Source organism: Rhynchophorus ferrugineus, unplaced genomic scaffold (genome assembly GCF_030347505.1).
Source record: "Rhynchophorus ferrugineus isolate W39M unplaced genomic scaffold, kcgeb_rfMv2 rfM6, whole genome shotgun sequence".
NCBI classification, from domain to species: domain Eukaryota; kingdom Metazoa; phylum Arthropoda; class Insecta; order Coleoptera; family Curculionidae; genus Rhynchophorus; species Rhynchophorus ferrugineus.
Window position 1 is genome coordinate 3,735,786 of NW_027472585.1, and position 16,845 is coordinate 3,752,630.

The 16,845-nt window shown below is 28.9% G+C and overlaps 1 protein-coding gene across 16 annotated transcripts in view; it reads left to right on the plus strand.

Annotated features, from left to right (window-relative positions):
- The window catches only part of LOC143198798 (uncharacterized), a 109,362-nt gene that overhangs the window by 49,374 nt on the left and 43,143 nt on the right, over positions 1–16,845 (plus strand). For all 16 annotated transcript variants that reach the window (XR_013006296.1, XR_013006300.1, XR_013006301.1 and 13 more), the window contains exon 2: positions 5,841–5,948. Coding sequence is in view for 8 of the 16 variants with exons in the window: in XM_076408285.1 (XP_076264400.1) it covers positions 5,841–5,948 (108 nt within the window). In the remaining 8 variants the exon portion in view is untranslated. The remainder of the gene's footprint in view (positions 1–5,840; positions 5,949–16,845) is intronic.

A 16,845-nucleotide genomic window follows, 5' to 3' on the forward strand; every position in this document is an offset into this window, starting at 1 on the left:
TGGTTTTTTGACATTTTTATTATGTTATTTTATTATTAAAAAAAAATCGTTGTTACTACAAAAATATAAATAGGATATTTAATTTAATATTATTTACGTAGTTTTCACTTTTATTTCAATTAAATTTGAACAATGTATGTGTTTCATTTTGTATTCGATATATTCTTCAAAGCTTCAAATAAGTTAAATATATAACTAATTAGGATTAATTAACCAGAAATATATCAAATGTATTTAAAAACTCTATCAGTTTATGTTCTGTTATCAAAATGATCCTTGAATACTCTGCTAAATCAAAAGTTTATTTATGGACGGAAAAATTATAGTAGAAAGTAGAAAAATATTTCTTGTTATTAAAAGTACACTACAACAATAATTATATTTTAAAGTGTTTTTTGTTGTTGTTTTGTTGGAATTGAATGTTTTTTTGAGAACCGTGATTTGTTGACCACAAATATTTTTTCTTATTATGGTCAAAAATGTGAAGATGGACGCGTAATACTTTTTTAAATAGACAGAAACATTTCTTACGACAAAAGTACTTTCTTTGTCGTTCCCAATTTCGTGCTTTCTAATCTTGGTATAGTTACATTTTAGAGGTCTCCACATCTTTTCACTAGTGATTCGATAGAACAAAACAATTGTGTTCAAATACCAAATATTTGTACGACGACTCTATGAGAGCCTTTGTTTAAACAACCGATTTCAATTTACATAATCGCGTAGACATATAGTTGATGAACAAATAACTTAATTGTCGTGCATGATGAACAGTGTTAAGAGACGCTTTGGCTCAAAAATATGGCCTATTGCTTTTGCCGAAAAGTTTCATCAACATCCAGTTTCACTCAGTCATGTGGAAATATTCGAGAAGGTAAGTGGTCTATAATTGTAAGAGGATCTTTTAATTATTCTACAATTGTTATATAACTGTTTGCCTAATATACTACTATGATCAAAAAATAGTACGACTTTCTAATATTTTTCCAAATTTATTTCGTCTAGTTATGTGTTTCTGTTTCAATGAATCTGGTTGACCAATATGTGATTTGTCCTATTGTTCCGTATTTGTTACGGAAACCAAATTAGTGTCCTGGATTAATATTTCTTACCCTTTTATTTCTTTTCTTCTTCTATAATTTTTAAGTATGTAAGTGGTCTATAATTGTAAGAGGATCTTTTAATTATTCTACAATTGTTATATAACTGTTTGTCTAGTATACTACTATGATCAAAAAATAGTACTACTTTCTAATATTTTTCCAAATTTATTTCGTCTAATTATGTGTTTCTGTTTCAATGAATCTGGTTGACCAATATGTGATTTGTCCTATTGTTCCGTATTTGTTACGGAAACCAAATTAGTGTCCTGGATTAATATTTCTTACCCTTTTATTTCTTTTCTTCTTCTATAATTTTTAAGTATGTAAGTGGTCTATAATTGTAAGAGGATCTTTTAATTATTCTACAATTGTTATATAACTGTTTGTCTAGTATACTACTATGATCAAAAAATAGTACTACTTTCTAATATTTTTCCAAATTTATTTCGTCTAATTATGTGTTTCTGTTTCAATGAATCTGGTTGACCAATATGTGATTTGTCGTATTGTTCCGTATTTGTTACGGAAACCAAATTAGTGTCCTGGATTAATATTTCTTACCCTTTTATTTCTTTTCTTCTTCTATAATTTTTAAGTATGTAAGTGGTCTATAATTGTAAGAGGATCTTTTAATTATTCTACAAATGTTATATAACTGTTTGCCTAATATACTACTATGATCAAAAAATAGTACGACTTTCTAATATTTTTCCAAATTTATTTCGTCTAGTTATGTGTTTCTGTTTCAATGAATCTGGTTGACCAATATGTGATTTGTCCTATTGTTCCGTATTTGTTACGGAAACCAAATTAGTGTCCTGGATTAATATTTCTTACCCTTTTATTTCTTTTCTTCTTCTATAATTTTTAAGTATGTAAGTGGTCTATAATTGTAAGAGGATCTTTTAATTATTCTACAATTGTTATATAACTGTTTGTCTAGTATACTACTATGATCAAAAAATAGTACTACTTTCTAATATTTTTCCAAATTTATTTCGTCTATTTATGTGTTTCTGTTTCAATGAATCTGGTTGACCAATATGTGATTTGTCCTATTGTTCCGTATTTGTTACGGAAACCAAATTAGTGTCCTGGATTAATATTTCTTACCCTTTTATTTCTTTTCTTCTTCTATAATTTTTAAGTATGTAAGTGGTCTATAATTGTAAGAGGATCTTTTAATTATTCTACAATTGTTATATAACTGTTTGTCTAGTATACTACTATGATCAAAAAATAGTACGACTTTCTAATATTTTTCCAAATGTATTTCGTCTAATTATGTGTTTCTGTTTCAGTGAATCTGGTTGACCAATATGTGAATTGTCCTATTGTTCCCTATTTGTTACAGAAACCAAATTAGTGTCCTGGATTAATATTTCTTACCCTTTTATTTCTTTTCTTCTTCTATAATTTTTAAGTATGTAAGTGGTCTATAATTGTAAGAGGATCTTTTAATTATTCTACAATTGTTATATACTACTATGATAAAAAAATAGTACTACTTTCTAATATTTTTCCAAATTTATTTCGTCTAATTATGTGTTTCTATTTCAATGAATCTGGTTGACCAATATGTGATTTGTCCTATTGTTCCGTATTTGTTACGGAAACCAAATTAGTGTCCTGGATTAATATTTCTTACCCTTTTATTTCTTTTCTTCTTCTATAATTTTTTTAAATTAAGATATATGTAATGAACTGGTGACGATTGGAGAAGTCAAGTGATTTTTTCCTGATTGTAGAATCATAATGAGTTAGGCCATTTTTAAAGTGCTAGGGAACTAATTTAGTGGTAACATGGCGTTAAATATACATGTTACTAACTTGATGCAGTTTTCTTAGACTTCTTGTAAGGTCAAGTCCGGTAGATTAACATTAATATCCTACATTATTTCACATCGCTAACACTACATTTTTCGAATAGCAGAACAACTCGAAATGGAGCGTTAAGAAAAGAAAAAGATATGTGATGATCCGTTGAATTCAAAATCGGCAATACTAGTTTTTATGTTTTATATCAAACATTTTACATTACTGTGGACACTTTTATTATGCTTACTGATAATTAATTATAGAATAATACATATAAATTTAATAAATGATATATATTTGTTCATTGATGCTGTACAGTTATTGAATGACGCTAGTGAAGGCATTTAGCACTTGCTACAAGGAAGACATCAATTTATATTTGCAGCAAGTGTTAAATCGTTTATATACCGAGTTCATTAGCGTTCGCTCAAGTAAAACGTATATAATCCAAAGGCTATTGATTCGTTCGGACATTTTAGAAGGTTTAACATCATTTATAAAAGTTTCTTGAAAGGGTTTTTATATGACAGACGAATTTTTAACGAAGTATTAAACATCTCCAAAGAACTGCTGACTATTTTTTAATTAATCTACGTGATATTTAAGTATATGCGTAAATGTAACCTGTAACTTTAAATAATATTTTAAAGAGATTTTTCTCATCTTACTAAAAGCAGTAGCTTGAAATTCAAAACATATAAAATATAAATATATGAAACGAATTAAATAAATCATACAGGCCTAAGTAGTAGGTCTATTCTGTATTCTTGTTAGATTAATAAACGCGTTAGCTATTATACAGTAATTTAGTTAAGTATAATTATACAACGCAGTGTAGCTATGTCGTTGTTACAGTTTACATTTTCTTCGAAGAGCAACACAATCCGATACTACTTATTTGATTGTATGGCTCTAAGATAGTTCTAGCCTTATTTTTTGTATGTGCACACACGTGATGCATATGTGGCATTAACAGTCGTTAACCTAAATTGGTTCCCACTTTACGAAATCGAATGCACTGTTTACTGTAGTTCCTCTTTATGGATTTGAATTTAAATCGTTTCCAATTTATACCAACCTTAAACACGAAGATTAATAACAAAATGTGTGGAAGCAAGCTGTGTTAAAACTGGACGCCCATATCTCATGATTTTGAAATTATATATATATATATATATATATATATATATATATATATATATATATATATATATATATATATATATATAGGGTGTTTGACAATAAAATGTCTGTCTGTGAGGTACGATTTCAGCAGTTGAAAGTGCGTTCGAAGTCCTGGGACCAACATTTTTATCGCTTAAGTTTTTGTTAATTTTGTTGACTAATCTATGTGTTTGTTCTGTTGTTCCGTGTATATTAGGCGAAGCCAAATTGATGGTCTGGAATAATATTTCTCTCTTCTGCGTTTATTTTGAGTCTCTTAATGTATAGTTTATGGATTTGAATCGTTTCCCATTTATACCAACCTTAAACATGAAGATTAATAACAAAATGTGTGGAAGGAAGCTGCGTTAAAACTCGACGACCATATCTCATAATTTTGAAATGATAACCGCTTAAAATATCTTCTTCACCTGTTTTAATTTGCCTTATTTATTCTCAAGAGTCGACCTATAGAAGACTAAAGGGAAATGGACAAATAGAAAATAATTTAAAGGTTAACACTCGATAGAGATAAACGCTAACCAAAAATAGATTTATCGACTATAACTAAATACCCGTGACTGCCGGAGAAGAGTGTGTACAAAAGTTCACTGTCGAATTATTTTCAGTAATTTGTTTAATTGATTGAAATATTCGACGACATTCTCTCGCTATCACTGGCTGAATCCTTTCTCACTCTAATGTCTCCGTAAGTACTGCGTAATTGTTCTGACACATTTAATGAGAATGTTGCTCTCTGAAATGTACGTGTCATATTAAATTAAGACGAACAGATATTGCTTTTTAAACGGAGATATTAAGTGGATTAAGTTTAATAATAGAAAGGGTATTTGAAATTGATCGCCTATTTTAACTTTTTTTTTTATTTCTGCTACTAAACTCTCTATAAGTATTATATATCGCCCATGTATTTGAACAATTTGAGTATAGAAATATAGTATAGAAAATAAATATTTATCTTGTGTAAATTTAAAAATAAATAAGCGCAAAGAAATTACGTACTTGTTGGATGTTGGATGATTATTGTAGAGACGTGTAGAATGTTTGGCTTAGTCACAAAACGTAGAGATGAAGAACAGAAAGATCTAGAAATACATATTTTCCGTGGCTTTTACTATATGACACACAAGTACATCACTTTTGAAGTCGGTTCAATTTTTTTGTTAAAAATATTTAATTTTTCTCTTTTTAGTGTTAAATATTTACTCAATAAATTACGCTATTTTATTAAGTATTACAATGGGCAGGCCAAGTAAAGTTTCAGCCCGCATGAGGAAAAATATAAATCAAGAAACAATGATTGAAAATAAGGAACGCTTCGGGCTTCGGAATCCTCTCCTAGCCTGAAGGGTGAAATAGAGTCATAGGTGAAAATTGTGTGCGTGCCTTCCACTCGTCCAGATCAGATCCAGACTTGGTTCCAATGGGACTATCCAGAAAAGGCACTCTTTCGAAGAAAAAGAATTTTGAAAATCGGTCGGTATTTTGAAAATTGACGGCGAAATCGGTAAACATACATAAAAAAATACACAGTCGAACGTAGAACCTCCTCTTTTTTGAAGTCGGTTCAAAATGATAATTAATATATTTTAATAATTAATTCTAATTGGGAAAAACCAATGCAAAATTGATAAATTAATTGCCTTCAAGTTGTATAATTTGATAAATTTGATAATATATTTTCGCACAAATGATATGACGTTGTGAGTAAAATGTGTTTTTCTTTATTTATAGACGGATCCGAATACTGCTTTCCTTCGAGCTGCCAGAGCCGGACAGCTAGACAAGATCCAGGAATATTTAGATTCAGGAACTGTCAGGGATATCAATACTTCGAACGCGGTAAGTTGTAGCGGTGTAACGATCATAATAAAAACATATTATGGCTCGGGTGTCTCGAAAAGGCAACTCCAGCTCGTCTATGGCAAATCCGAGAGAATAAGCGATATCTTCAGCTCGTTAAGTTTTACGAGAAAACACCTTATTTATTTTACTAGCCTGCTTAAGGACATTATATTGAAAATATATTTCTTGTTTGTTTTAATGACGTGTTGTTGTTCAAACAGTCCAATTAGCGTTACTTATATAATAATTATTAACTGTATAATAGCATATAATAGCAATCATAATTAATATAATTTCTAAAAGTAGAATATGGTTTTGAAGCCATGAAAATAATCAAAATAATTGTCAGGTTGTTGTACTAAAAGCAACATCACTACATAGTATAAAACAAAGTCGCCTTTTCTGTCCCTATATCCCTATGTGCGCTTAAATCTTTAAAACTACGCAACGGATTTTGATGCGGTTTTTTTCAATAGATAGAGTGATTCAAGAGGAAGGTTTATATGTATAATACATGCATAATATACTAAGGCAACATTGCTAATTTTAGAGGTTTCTAACGTGATGTCGTAAATTAACCTATTTTTTTAGGCTTATTTAGCAATTAGCAAAAACGCTGCCTAACCCTACGAGTTAGATCAAATTAATGTACTACAGTATTGTACACCATAAAAAGGTCTACAAAAAAGTCCGCGATGGTATATGTTTATCTTTTAGGGATAACCCACATTAACCATTTTTATTGTTTACTTTTTACGTGAGAAAATGGCTTATTTACGAAGCTATTTTAAGCAATACGGCATTAATCCTTATCGAATTAAGTACCTTAAATACAGTGTGCAATTAATATAGATCAATATGGTTCCTTACAGCATGTAAATTAAACAAATATTTTCGGAGATATTACAAATTTAAAATTTGCGTTTAAAAATGTGTAATGTAATAAAAATTGTATGAATTTAGATATTCCAAAGATAGCAGGAAATCTTCATAGTAAGTATAGGGGAAGAGGAATTGTTTTACTCCAAATTTAATGCGTGCAGGCCAAGGGCAGTAATGAATGAACCAAAAATACTGGATCGATTTTAATCATGTTTTCATTGAGTGACATAGGCATATATATTTTATGCCCGTGCAAAGTCGGAGCGGGCCGCTATGTTTTTATATACAACGTTCATATTTTTTCTGTAGTGTATTTAATTTAGTATCAGCATTGCACCCGTGCGAAGCCGGGGCGGGTCACTAGTGTTTAATAAAGTTAATGCTCTATTCTTCGTACCAAATAATGAGAACAAAATGTTGTTGAGCCCAATTAGTTCAATTAATTATATAATAATTATTAGCATTATAATACTTTTTTTATTATTTAATTATTACATTGTTACTACTGGTTTCCGACTAACCTATAATTTGTCACTGCTGAATTTTTTAAAATATGCACCTCACTATACAACACTACACAAGATCAGATGGTTTGATTCTTTTGAGTCTGTGTCCTGCTCTGGTGGTATCCAAAAGTTTCAATACTTTAATATTCTCATGAGAATGGAATCTTTCCTCATGCCCCCTTGCAATTCTCTTGATTTCTTGACTGACTATGGCTGTCTACAGGTCTCGATGTAGGTAGTCAGTCCTGTAGTATTTGGACGCGCCCACAATATTTCTCAGGACTTTATTCAGAAAAATTTGTGTTTTGTTTATATTACTCTTTGCAGTACATTTCCACCATTGAACTCCGTATGTTCATATAGGTTTCAGTATTTGCTTATATAATAGCAATTTATTATGTGCAATTAGCCAATACATTTTCCTACATTTCAATTCCAATTCTTTTCTTTTCCTTTTTATATGTTCCATTACGAGATATTTAGCGTTGTTGCTACATGGAATTATCGTATTATTTAATGTTATTGGTGCTTGTACGGTCTGATTGTTGAACTTCTAGAACTAGAATATGAATTTGATGCCAGGAAATTAATCAAAATAATGGTCAGGTTGTTGTACTAAAAACAAAATGTTTAATAAAGTTAATGCTCTAGTCTTCGTACCGAATAATAAATACAAAAAATAAATAAATGGAATATAATTTAATGCCAGTTGTGTTTAATTAATATCAATTCAATCTAATTTGCCTAATGCAATCAGTGTTCATTCGCCTTTTCTATTTAGCAGTTGATTTTCGTGCCAGATATTAAATTATTGATGGTTCGTAACGTGCGACCCAGTGTCGTAATCTTACTCGTTGTTTCTCATGTAGGAATTCGACCTTCGATGCCATATTCGTAATCTGATATTGAAGGAAATCGTTGACTTATTAATAATCTCCGTTTTATTAAGTTTATTTTTTTATCAAATGGGATTAACTATCTATAAAATAGTTTTGGAATTTTGGTGGATAAATATTTTTAGTTTACACGATTTTTTATAAATGTTGTTACTAAATATATAAATATAACTGTGATAATAAAACGAAAATGTTTCAATATGAATTCGAAAAATCATGTAAGTTGATTAACCAATACTCATACGTTTTATCGATAAAAGTTGCAAATATCACTCGATGACCTTTAGCAACACTTTTCTCCAAAGTCACCACAAAGAGAATTGTTATTGACACTGTAGCTCAATGTTACTTAATAAAAAAAAAGCTAAATAACTAAACGTTTGCATACAATGTCTGTAATTTATAACACCTGTTGTTTTACCCACCACATCCGCCAAAATTGATTAACAATCATAATTAAATAAATTATTAGAAATATGTAGATTAAGTAGTTATACTTTGATTTTACGTAAAAAAATCCATTTTTAAGCTAAAAGGAGAACAATAACAGAGTTTCCTCGCTCACTTTAGAAAATTGCTCCTTCTAATAAATCTTAATAATAAAACAGATTTCTCAATAATATGAGTTTGATATATTCTGGGTATAATTAGAATTTCCCAAGTAATGAGCGCAAATTGTGGATTTCAGGAAAACAATAAGTACAATGGGTACTTCACACTGTGTGTCGTTTCATTCAGTTATGCGAGACTTAGATCTATCTTCGTGATTCTAAATCAAAACAAGGCGCTAGAGAGTGATGGAAACCTGGTACTTTGGCTTCAAAATAAGTAAGGGTCCAGAAATCAACTAAGAAGATTTTTTTTGGGATCGGTTTTCTTTTGAACTACATAACAAATTTTATTGGTGGGTTACCCCCACTAGTGTGAATATACAGTTGAACTAGGGCTTCAAGGATGTTGTCTTCAAGTTTATTGAAGTCTAAAAGAAGCTATAAATTATATTAGAAGTTAATATATTATTGGTATAAATATAATGGTTTTAGTTTAAAAATAATGTTTTCCATTTGTAAAAATTCTACTGCTACCTTTTACGAGGTGTTCAGTACATACAATACCATGTTTTTATCGCCAACATTTTATTTACTACATAATATCTCAGTTGTAGCTTTTATGACTAACCACTTATAGTTTAAGTAACTATAATAATATATAACATATGACTATATTTATGTTCATGCATTTATGTATTTCACAAATTTTTAGGCTTGCCAAGATTTTCTAATACAAAATTGTGTACACCCGAAATTTATCTGTATCGGGTTTTCTCGTCAATAAAATTCAACGAATATTTTAACCAGCTAAAATTAATTTATTGAAAAAACGATCTAAAAATTAAAAAGGCTTTCTTTCACGTATATACCATTGTTGTTTCCTTTTCAGGCAACATATAATGCATACTGTTTGCTTATTGCAACTTTCGCATCTTCATCAGTCAATCAGCACATGTAGATGTCAGTGAACTGTATTTGAATAGGTGTTATATAATCTGGTTTTTTACAATACCTTCTACACTGTCTAGTGATTGAGTATATTACTTTCTAAAATTTCAATTTATTTGATAACAGATGTATATTCTAACCTCAGAATAGCCGACACGACATTTCCTTTTTAAATGTACCAATAAATATATTGCAATGACGAACTTATTATGGACGTTTTTTCAAATTAATGTTGGGAAAAAACCAGGTGTATTGGAAAGAAAATGTGGATAATTTTATAGCCAAGACATATAAAATAAACAAAAACTCTTTTCAAAATAAAAAACCTCTAATTTTTTTTATATATACTGTCTAATCTGTTTATAAACATGCGTTTTGTATAATTTTTTTAGATCAATACATTTGGATTTCTGTCGTGTCGTTTTACTTGATTGCCAAATAATACATTTTTTTATATATAATATGTTCTAATAATATTTATGTTATATCCAGTACATTATTTAGTTTTCTGTTTAGAACATATTTAGAAATTGTGTAATTCATAATAAATCTAGTACTACGTGGGGAAAAAGTCTCGTTACCATTTTGTTTGCCTATAACTTTGCTCAAAGAAAAGATCAGTAACTTTGGTTTTCATATAAAGTTTATTTGATCTTTATATATATTTTTTTCATTATGATTGAAAAATTTTATCGGGTAAATGAATGAATTTCTTCAATTTTGTGACGAATTAAGTTGTGATGTTGAAGCGTTTGCGGCTTATTCACATAAACTTTTTATTTTAAAAAACCCCACAGAAAAAGCTGGCGCTGTTCCCGGAGATCCTGAGATCTGGCTGGCCATGCTAAATCGTCATTTCGCGAAATTAGTCTTCGTGTAAAATGTTGAATGATGTCAAGAATTGAATTATCGAACGATATGTGTGTGCTGTAGGTCCATCTTGCTGAAACCACATGTCCTCTAGTCCTTGCTCTTTCACTTCAGGCAGAATAAAATTTCGAATCATGTCTTGGTTCAGCAGTAACAGTAACTGCAACACCTTGGTTGTTTTCAAAAAAATAGGGACCTATGATGTTTCCAGCATAAATACCACACCATACAGTTGTTTTTAGTGGATTATTAATTGAGGTTTCTGTGCAACTAATTCTACATTTCAGTTTATAGTTATCCTGTGTAAAATGTACATTACAAATCCTTTTACTCTAATTTAAGACCTCAGAAGAGATTCCCATCAGTTTTTCATTTTTTTAAATGGTTCTACATTCAAGGACGCAACGCTTGAGATGTCTTAACATTTAAACAAATCATTTTAACTAAAAACACTGTTAATAAAATAAAAATAATTAATACGTAAGTTTATAAGTTTTTTAAGTTTACTTTGTCAACTATGTTGAAAATGCTCCGATTCGAAAGAGACGCTTTCAACAAAAGCTTTTTCGAAAAAAATTAAACCGAAATTCTTTGTATATAAATCAAAATGTTTATATAGGAAGCATAGAATTACCAAAAAAGGCCAAAACATCCAGTAACTTTTTGATTATTTCCACCAAATATAAACATACGTATACTACGCCTTCTTATCTTTTAGAATAGGCTTCTGAAAGCAGAAAGTCTGTCAAATTTCAGCTTCGCTGCAAAATTTATACCTCGAGCCACCTAGTGCCAAATTAAGAAACTAAGACACTGTATCGCATGCGCCAATTTAACATACCCTTCTAAATTCTCAATATTTTGTGGTGTTTATCGGCAATAATTTTATTTCACTTAGTGGAAACGAAAAATTCATATATATACAAAAATTAAATGAATGTATTTAATTTAAAATACTTTTTCAGACTATAGAAAAATAATATATATCGTTCTCCCTACGTTCTGCTCACCGAACTGATACGTAGTATAAACAGCTGTTACATTTCACTTAAAACATATGGAACGTGATTCACGCCCGAGTTCAGTTATTGACTCCTAAAATAAAAAAAGTAAACATTTGGCTGACCAACAAGTAATTGCTTCCAATTTCCACTATGTCACTGAGTGGATAATGTATTCTTCGGCTTATGTTACACAAAAAAGGTCCTTTCACATATATCTTCATTCGCGTCAATCATTTTGATCGGATCCAAGGCCATCGGCGCTACCATTATTTGGTAAGACAATCGTTCGAGTTTGGTTCGGGTTAAATTCTATTCAGAATGTTTTAATTCGTTCTAAATAGTTTATCTTATTTAGTTTTAAATAATCGGAAATAATATAGGTTTTTCTGAATAGTTTGAACCATACTATAGCGCATTTGGAAACGACAATGATAAAATAAGAGCTCTTTGGTTTCAAACATCCCAAACAGTGCATCCCAATGTACTCGCTAATCAGCTATATATGCAAAGCGGCAGTGATGTGCGTAGATTAAAACCTCCAACATCATCCGATCTTATTATTGGACATATATAGACTTTAGAATAAGCTTTACGATAAGACTAATTAATTAAAATACTATTTTGTACCGGAGATCACTTAATGAAGTGATTTTTTACATGCCATGTATATATAATGTAAACACAACAAAAACGTATTGCCCTCTGGGCAGATGGTGGAACTACTAAGAGTAATAAAAAGAATTAACTTGTGATTATTAGAACGAAAATAACAGTGGAAAATTTAAAAATGGCTGGAAATCACTAATTTTACGATATAGAAAAAGTGTCCCATCTTTTTACCTCTCGGATGAACATAAAACTTTCAAAATATACCTAATTAGTGGTGAAAAAAAATGAAAATCCATAATAAATTGAGTTGGGTCTTTTAAGATATTTAATTTTTAAGATATGTGTTATAAACCGAAATCCATACATTTAAATATTGATTTCTCATTGTATATCTTAAAAACTATATGCTTTATTAAAATTATATATACTACCATTCGATTCAGCGTAAAATTCTTCATAAACCCTATGATTCTCATTAGCTTATGGATTATTTAAATGAAAATTATAAGAAACATCTTGAAAATCATTAAAAATCTCAAATTTTCACGACTAATATATATGGAAAAAATGTAAAATTTTTGAACCTCTAGGACAACGATAAAACTCAAACAATATATGCATTTTGATGTGAAAGAAACGAAAATCCATGTTAAATTGCTGTAAAATGGATTGTATTTAAGATATGTGACATAAACTGAAACCTACCCATTTTTTGAATAAGTACTTTTCATTGCCTAACTTAAAAACTAATCGTTTTATAAAAATAATTATACTACCATTCGATTCAGCGTCAAATTCTTTATAATATCTGCCATTTTCATTAACGTATGAGTATTTGAACGGAAATGACAACAAAAATATTGAAAATGGCAAAAAATCCCAAATTTTCACGACTGTATATATGGAAAAAATGTAAAATTTTTGAACCTCTAGGATAACGATAAAACTCAAACAATATATGTATTTTGATGTGAAAGAAACGAAAATCCATGTTAAATTGCTGTAAAATGGATTGTATTTAAGATATGCGACATAAACTGAAACCCACCCATTTTTTGAATAAGTACTTTTCATTGCCTAACTTAAAAACTAATTGTTTTATAAAAATAATTATACTACCATTCGATTCAGCGTCAAATTCTTTATAATATCTGCCATTTTCATTAACGTATGAGTATTTGAACGGAAATGACAACAAAAATATTGAAAATGGCAAAAAATCCCAAATTTTCACGACTATATGTATGGAAAAAATGTAAAATTTTTGAACCTCTAGGATAACGATAAAACTCAAGCAATATATGTATTTTGATGTGAAAGAAACGAAAATCCATGTTAAATTGCTGTAAAATGGATTGTATTTAAGTTATGTGATATAAAATGAAACCCACCCATTTTTTGAATAAGTACTTTTCATTGCCTAACTTAAAAACTAATTGTTTTATAAAAATAATTATACTACTATTCGATTCAGCGTGAAATTCTTTATAACATCTGCCATTTTCATTAACGTATGAGTATTTGAACGGAAATGACAACAAAAATATTGAAAATGGCAAAAAATCCCAAATTTTCACGACTATATGTATGGAAAAAATGTAACATTTTTGAACCTCTAGGATAACGATAAAACTCAAACAATATATGTATTTTGATGTGAAAGAAACGAAAATCCATGTTAAATTGCTGTAAAATGGATTGTATTTAAGATATGTGGCATAAACTGAAACCCGCCCATTTTTTGAATACGTACTTTTCATTGCCTAACTTAAAAACTAATTCTTTTATAAAAATAATTATACTACCATTCGATTCAGCGTCAAATTCTTTATAATATCTGCCATTTTCATTAACGTATGAGTATTTGAACGGAAATAATAACAAAAATATTGAAAATGGCAAAAAATCCCAAATTTTCACGACTATATGTATGGAAAAAATGTAACATTTTTGAACCTCTAGGATAACGATAAAACTCAAACAATATATGTATTTTGATGTGAAAGAAACGAAAATCCATGTTAAATTGCTGTAAAATGGATTGTATTTAAGATATGTGACATAAACTGAAACCCACCCATTTTTTGAATAAGTACTTTTCATTGCCTAACTTAAAAACTAATCGTTTTATAAAAATAATTATACTACCATTCGATTCAGCGTCAAATTCTTTATAATATCTGCCATTTTCATTAACGTATGAGTATTTGAACGGAAATAATAACAAAAATATTGAAAATGGCAAAAAATCCCAAATTTTCACGACTATATGTATGGAAAAAATGTAACATTTTTGAACCTCTAGGATAACGATAAAACTCAAACAATATATGTATTTTGATGTGAAAGAAACGAAAATCCATGTTAAATTGCTGTAAAATGGATTGTATTTAAGATATGTGGCATAAACTGAAACCCACCCATTTTTTGAATACGTACTTTTCATTGCCTAACTTAAAAACTAATTCTTTTATAAAAATAATTATACTACCATTCGATTCAGCGTCAAATTCTTTATAATATCTGCCATTTTCATTAACGTATGAGTATTTGAACGGAAATGACAACAAAAATATTGAAAATGGCAAAAAATCCCAAATTTTCACGACTATATGTATGGAAAAAATGTAAAATTTTTGAACCTCTAGGATAACGATAAAACTCAAGCAATATATGTATTTTGATGTGAAAGAAACGAAAATCCATGTTAAATTGCTGTAAAATGGATTGTATTTAAGTTATGTGATATAAAATGAAACCCACCCATTTTTTGAATAAGTACTTTTCATTGCCTAACTTAAAAACTAATTGTTTTATAAAAATAATTATACTACTATTCGATTCAGCGTGAAATTCTTTATAATATCTGCCATTTTCATTAACGTATGAGTATTTGAACGGAAATGACAACAAAAATATTGAAAATGGCAAAAAATCCCAAATTTTCACGACTATATGTATGGAAAAAATGTAAAATTTTTGAACCTCTAGGATAACGATAAAACTCAAACAATATATGTATTTTGATGTGAAAGAAACGAAAATCCATGTTAAATTGCTGTAAAATGGATTGTATTTAAGATATGTGACATAAACTGAAACCCACCCATTTTTTGAATAAGTACTTTTCATTGCCTAACTTAAAAACTAATCGTTTTATAAAAATAATTATACTACCATTCGATTCAGCGTCAAATTCTTTATAATATCTGCCATTTTCATTAACGTATGAGTATTTGAACGGAAATAATAACAAAAATATTGAAAATGGCAAAAAATCCCAAATGTTCACGACTATATGTATGGAAAAAATGTAAAATTTTTGAACCTCTAGGATAACGATAAAACTCAAACAATATATGTATTTTGATGTGAAAGAAACGAAAATCCATGTTAAATTGCTGTAAAATGGATTGTATTTAAGATATGTGACATAAACTGAAACCCACCCATTTTTTGAATAAGTACTTTTCATTGCCTAACTTAAAAACTAATCGTTTTATAAAAATAATTATACTACCATTCGATTCAGCGTCAAATTCTTTATAATATCTGCCATTTTCATTAATGTATGAGTATTTGAACGGAAATAATAACAAAAATATTGAAAATATCAAAAAATCCCAAATTTTCACGACTATATGTATGGAAAAAATGTAAAATTTTTGAACCTCTAGGATAACGATAAAACTCAAACAATATATGTATTTTGATGTGAAAGAAACGAAAATCCATGTTAAATTGCTGTAAAATGGATTGTATTTAAGATATGTGACATAAACTGAAACCCACCCATTTTTTGAATAAGTACTTTTCATTGCCTAACTTAAAAACTAATCGTTTTATAAAAATAATTATACTACCATTCGATTCAGCCTCAAATTCTTTATAATATCTGCCATTTTCATTAACGTATGAGTATTTGAACGGAAATGACAACAAAAATATTGAAAATGGCAAAAAATCCCAAATTTTCACGACTATATGTATGGAAAAAATGTAACATTTTTGAACCTCTAGGATAACGATAAAACTCAAACAATATATGTATTTTGATGTGAAAGAAACGAAAATCCATGTTAAATTGCTGTAAAATGGATTATATTTAAGATATGTGGCATAAACTGAAACCTACCCATTTTTTGAATACGTACTTTTCATTGCCTAACTTAAAAACTAATTGTTTTATAAAAATAATTATACTACCATTCGATTCAGCGTCAAATTCTTTATAATATCTGCCATTTTCATTAACGTATGAGTATTTGAACGGAAATAATAACAAAAATATTGAAAATGGCAAAAAATCCCAAATTTTCACGACTATATATATGGAAAAAATGTAACATTTTTGAACCTCTAGGATAACGATAAAACTCAAACAATATATGTATTTTGATGTGAAAGAAACGAAAATCCATGTTAAATTGCTGTAAAATGGATTGTATTTAAGATGTGTGACATAAACTGAAACCCACTCATTTTTTGAATAAGTACTTTTCATTGCCTAACTTAAAAACTAATCGTTTTATAAAAATAACTATACTACCATTCGATTCAGCGTTAAATTCTTCATAAACCCTATGATTCTCATTAGCTTATTATTATTTAAAGGGAAATTATAGGAA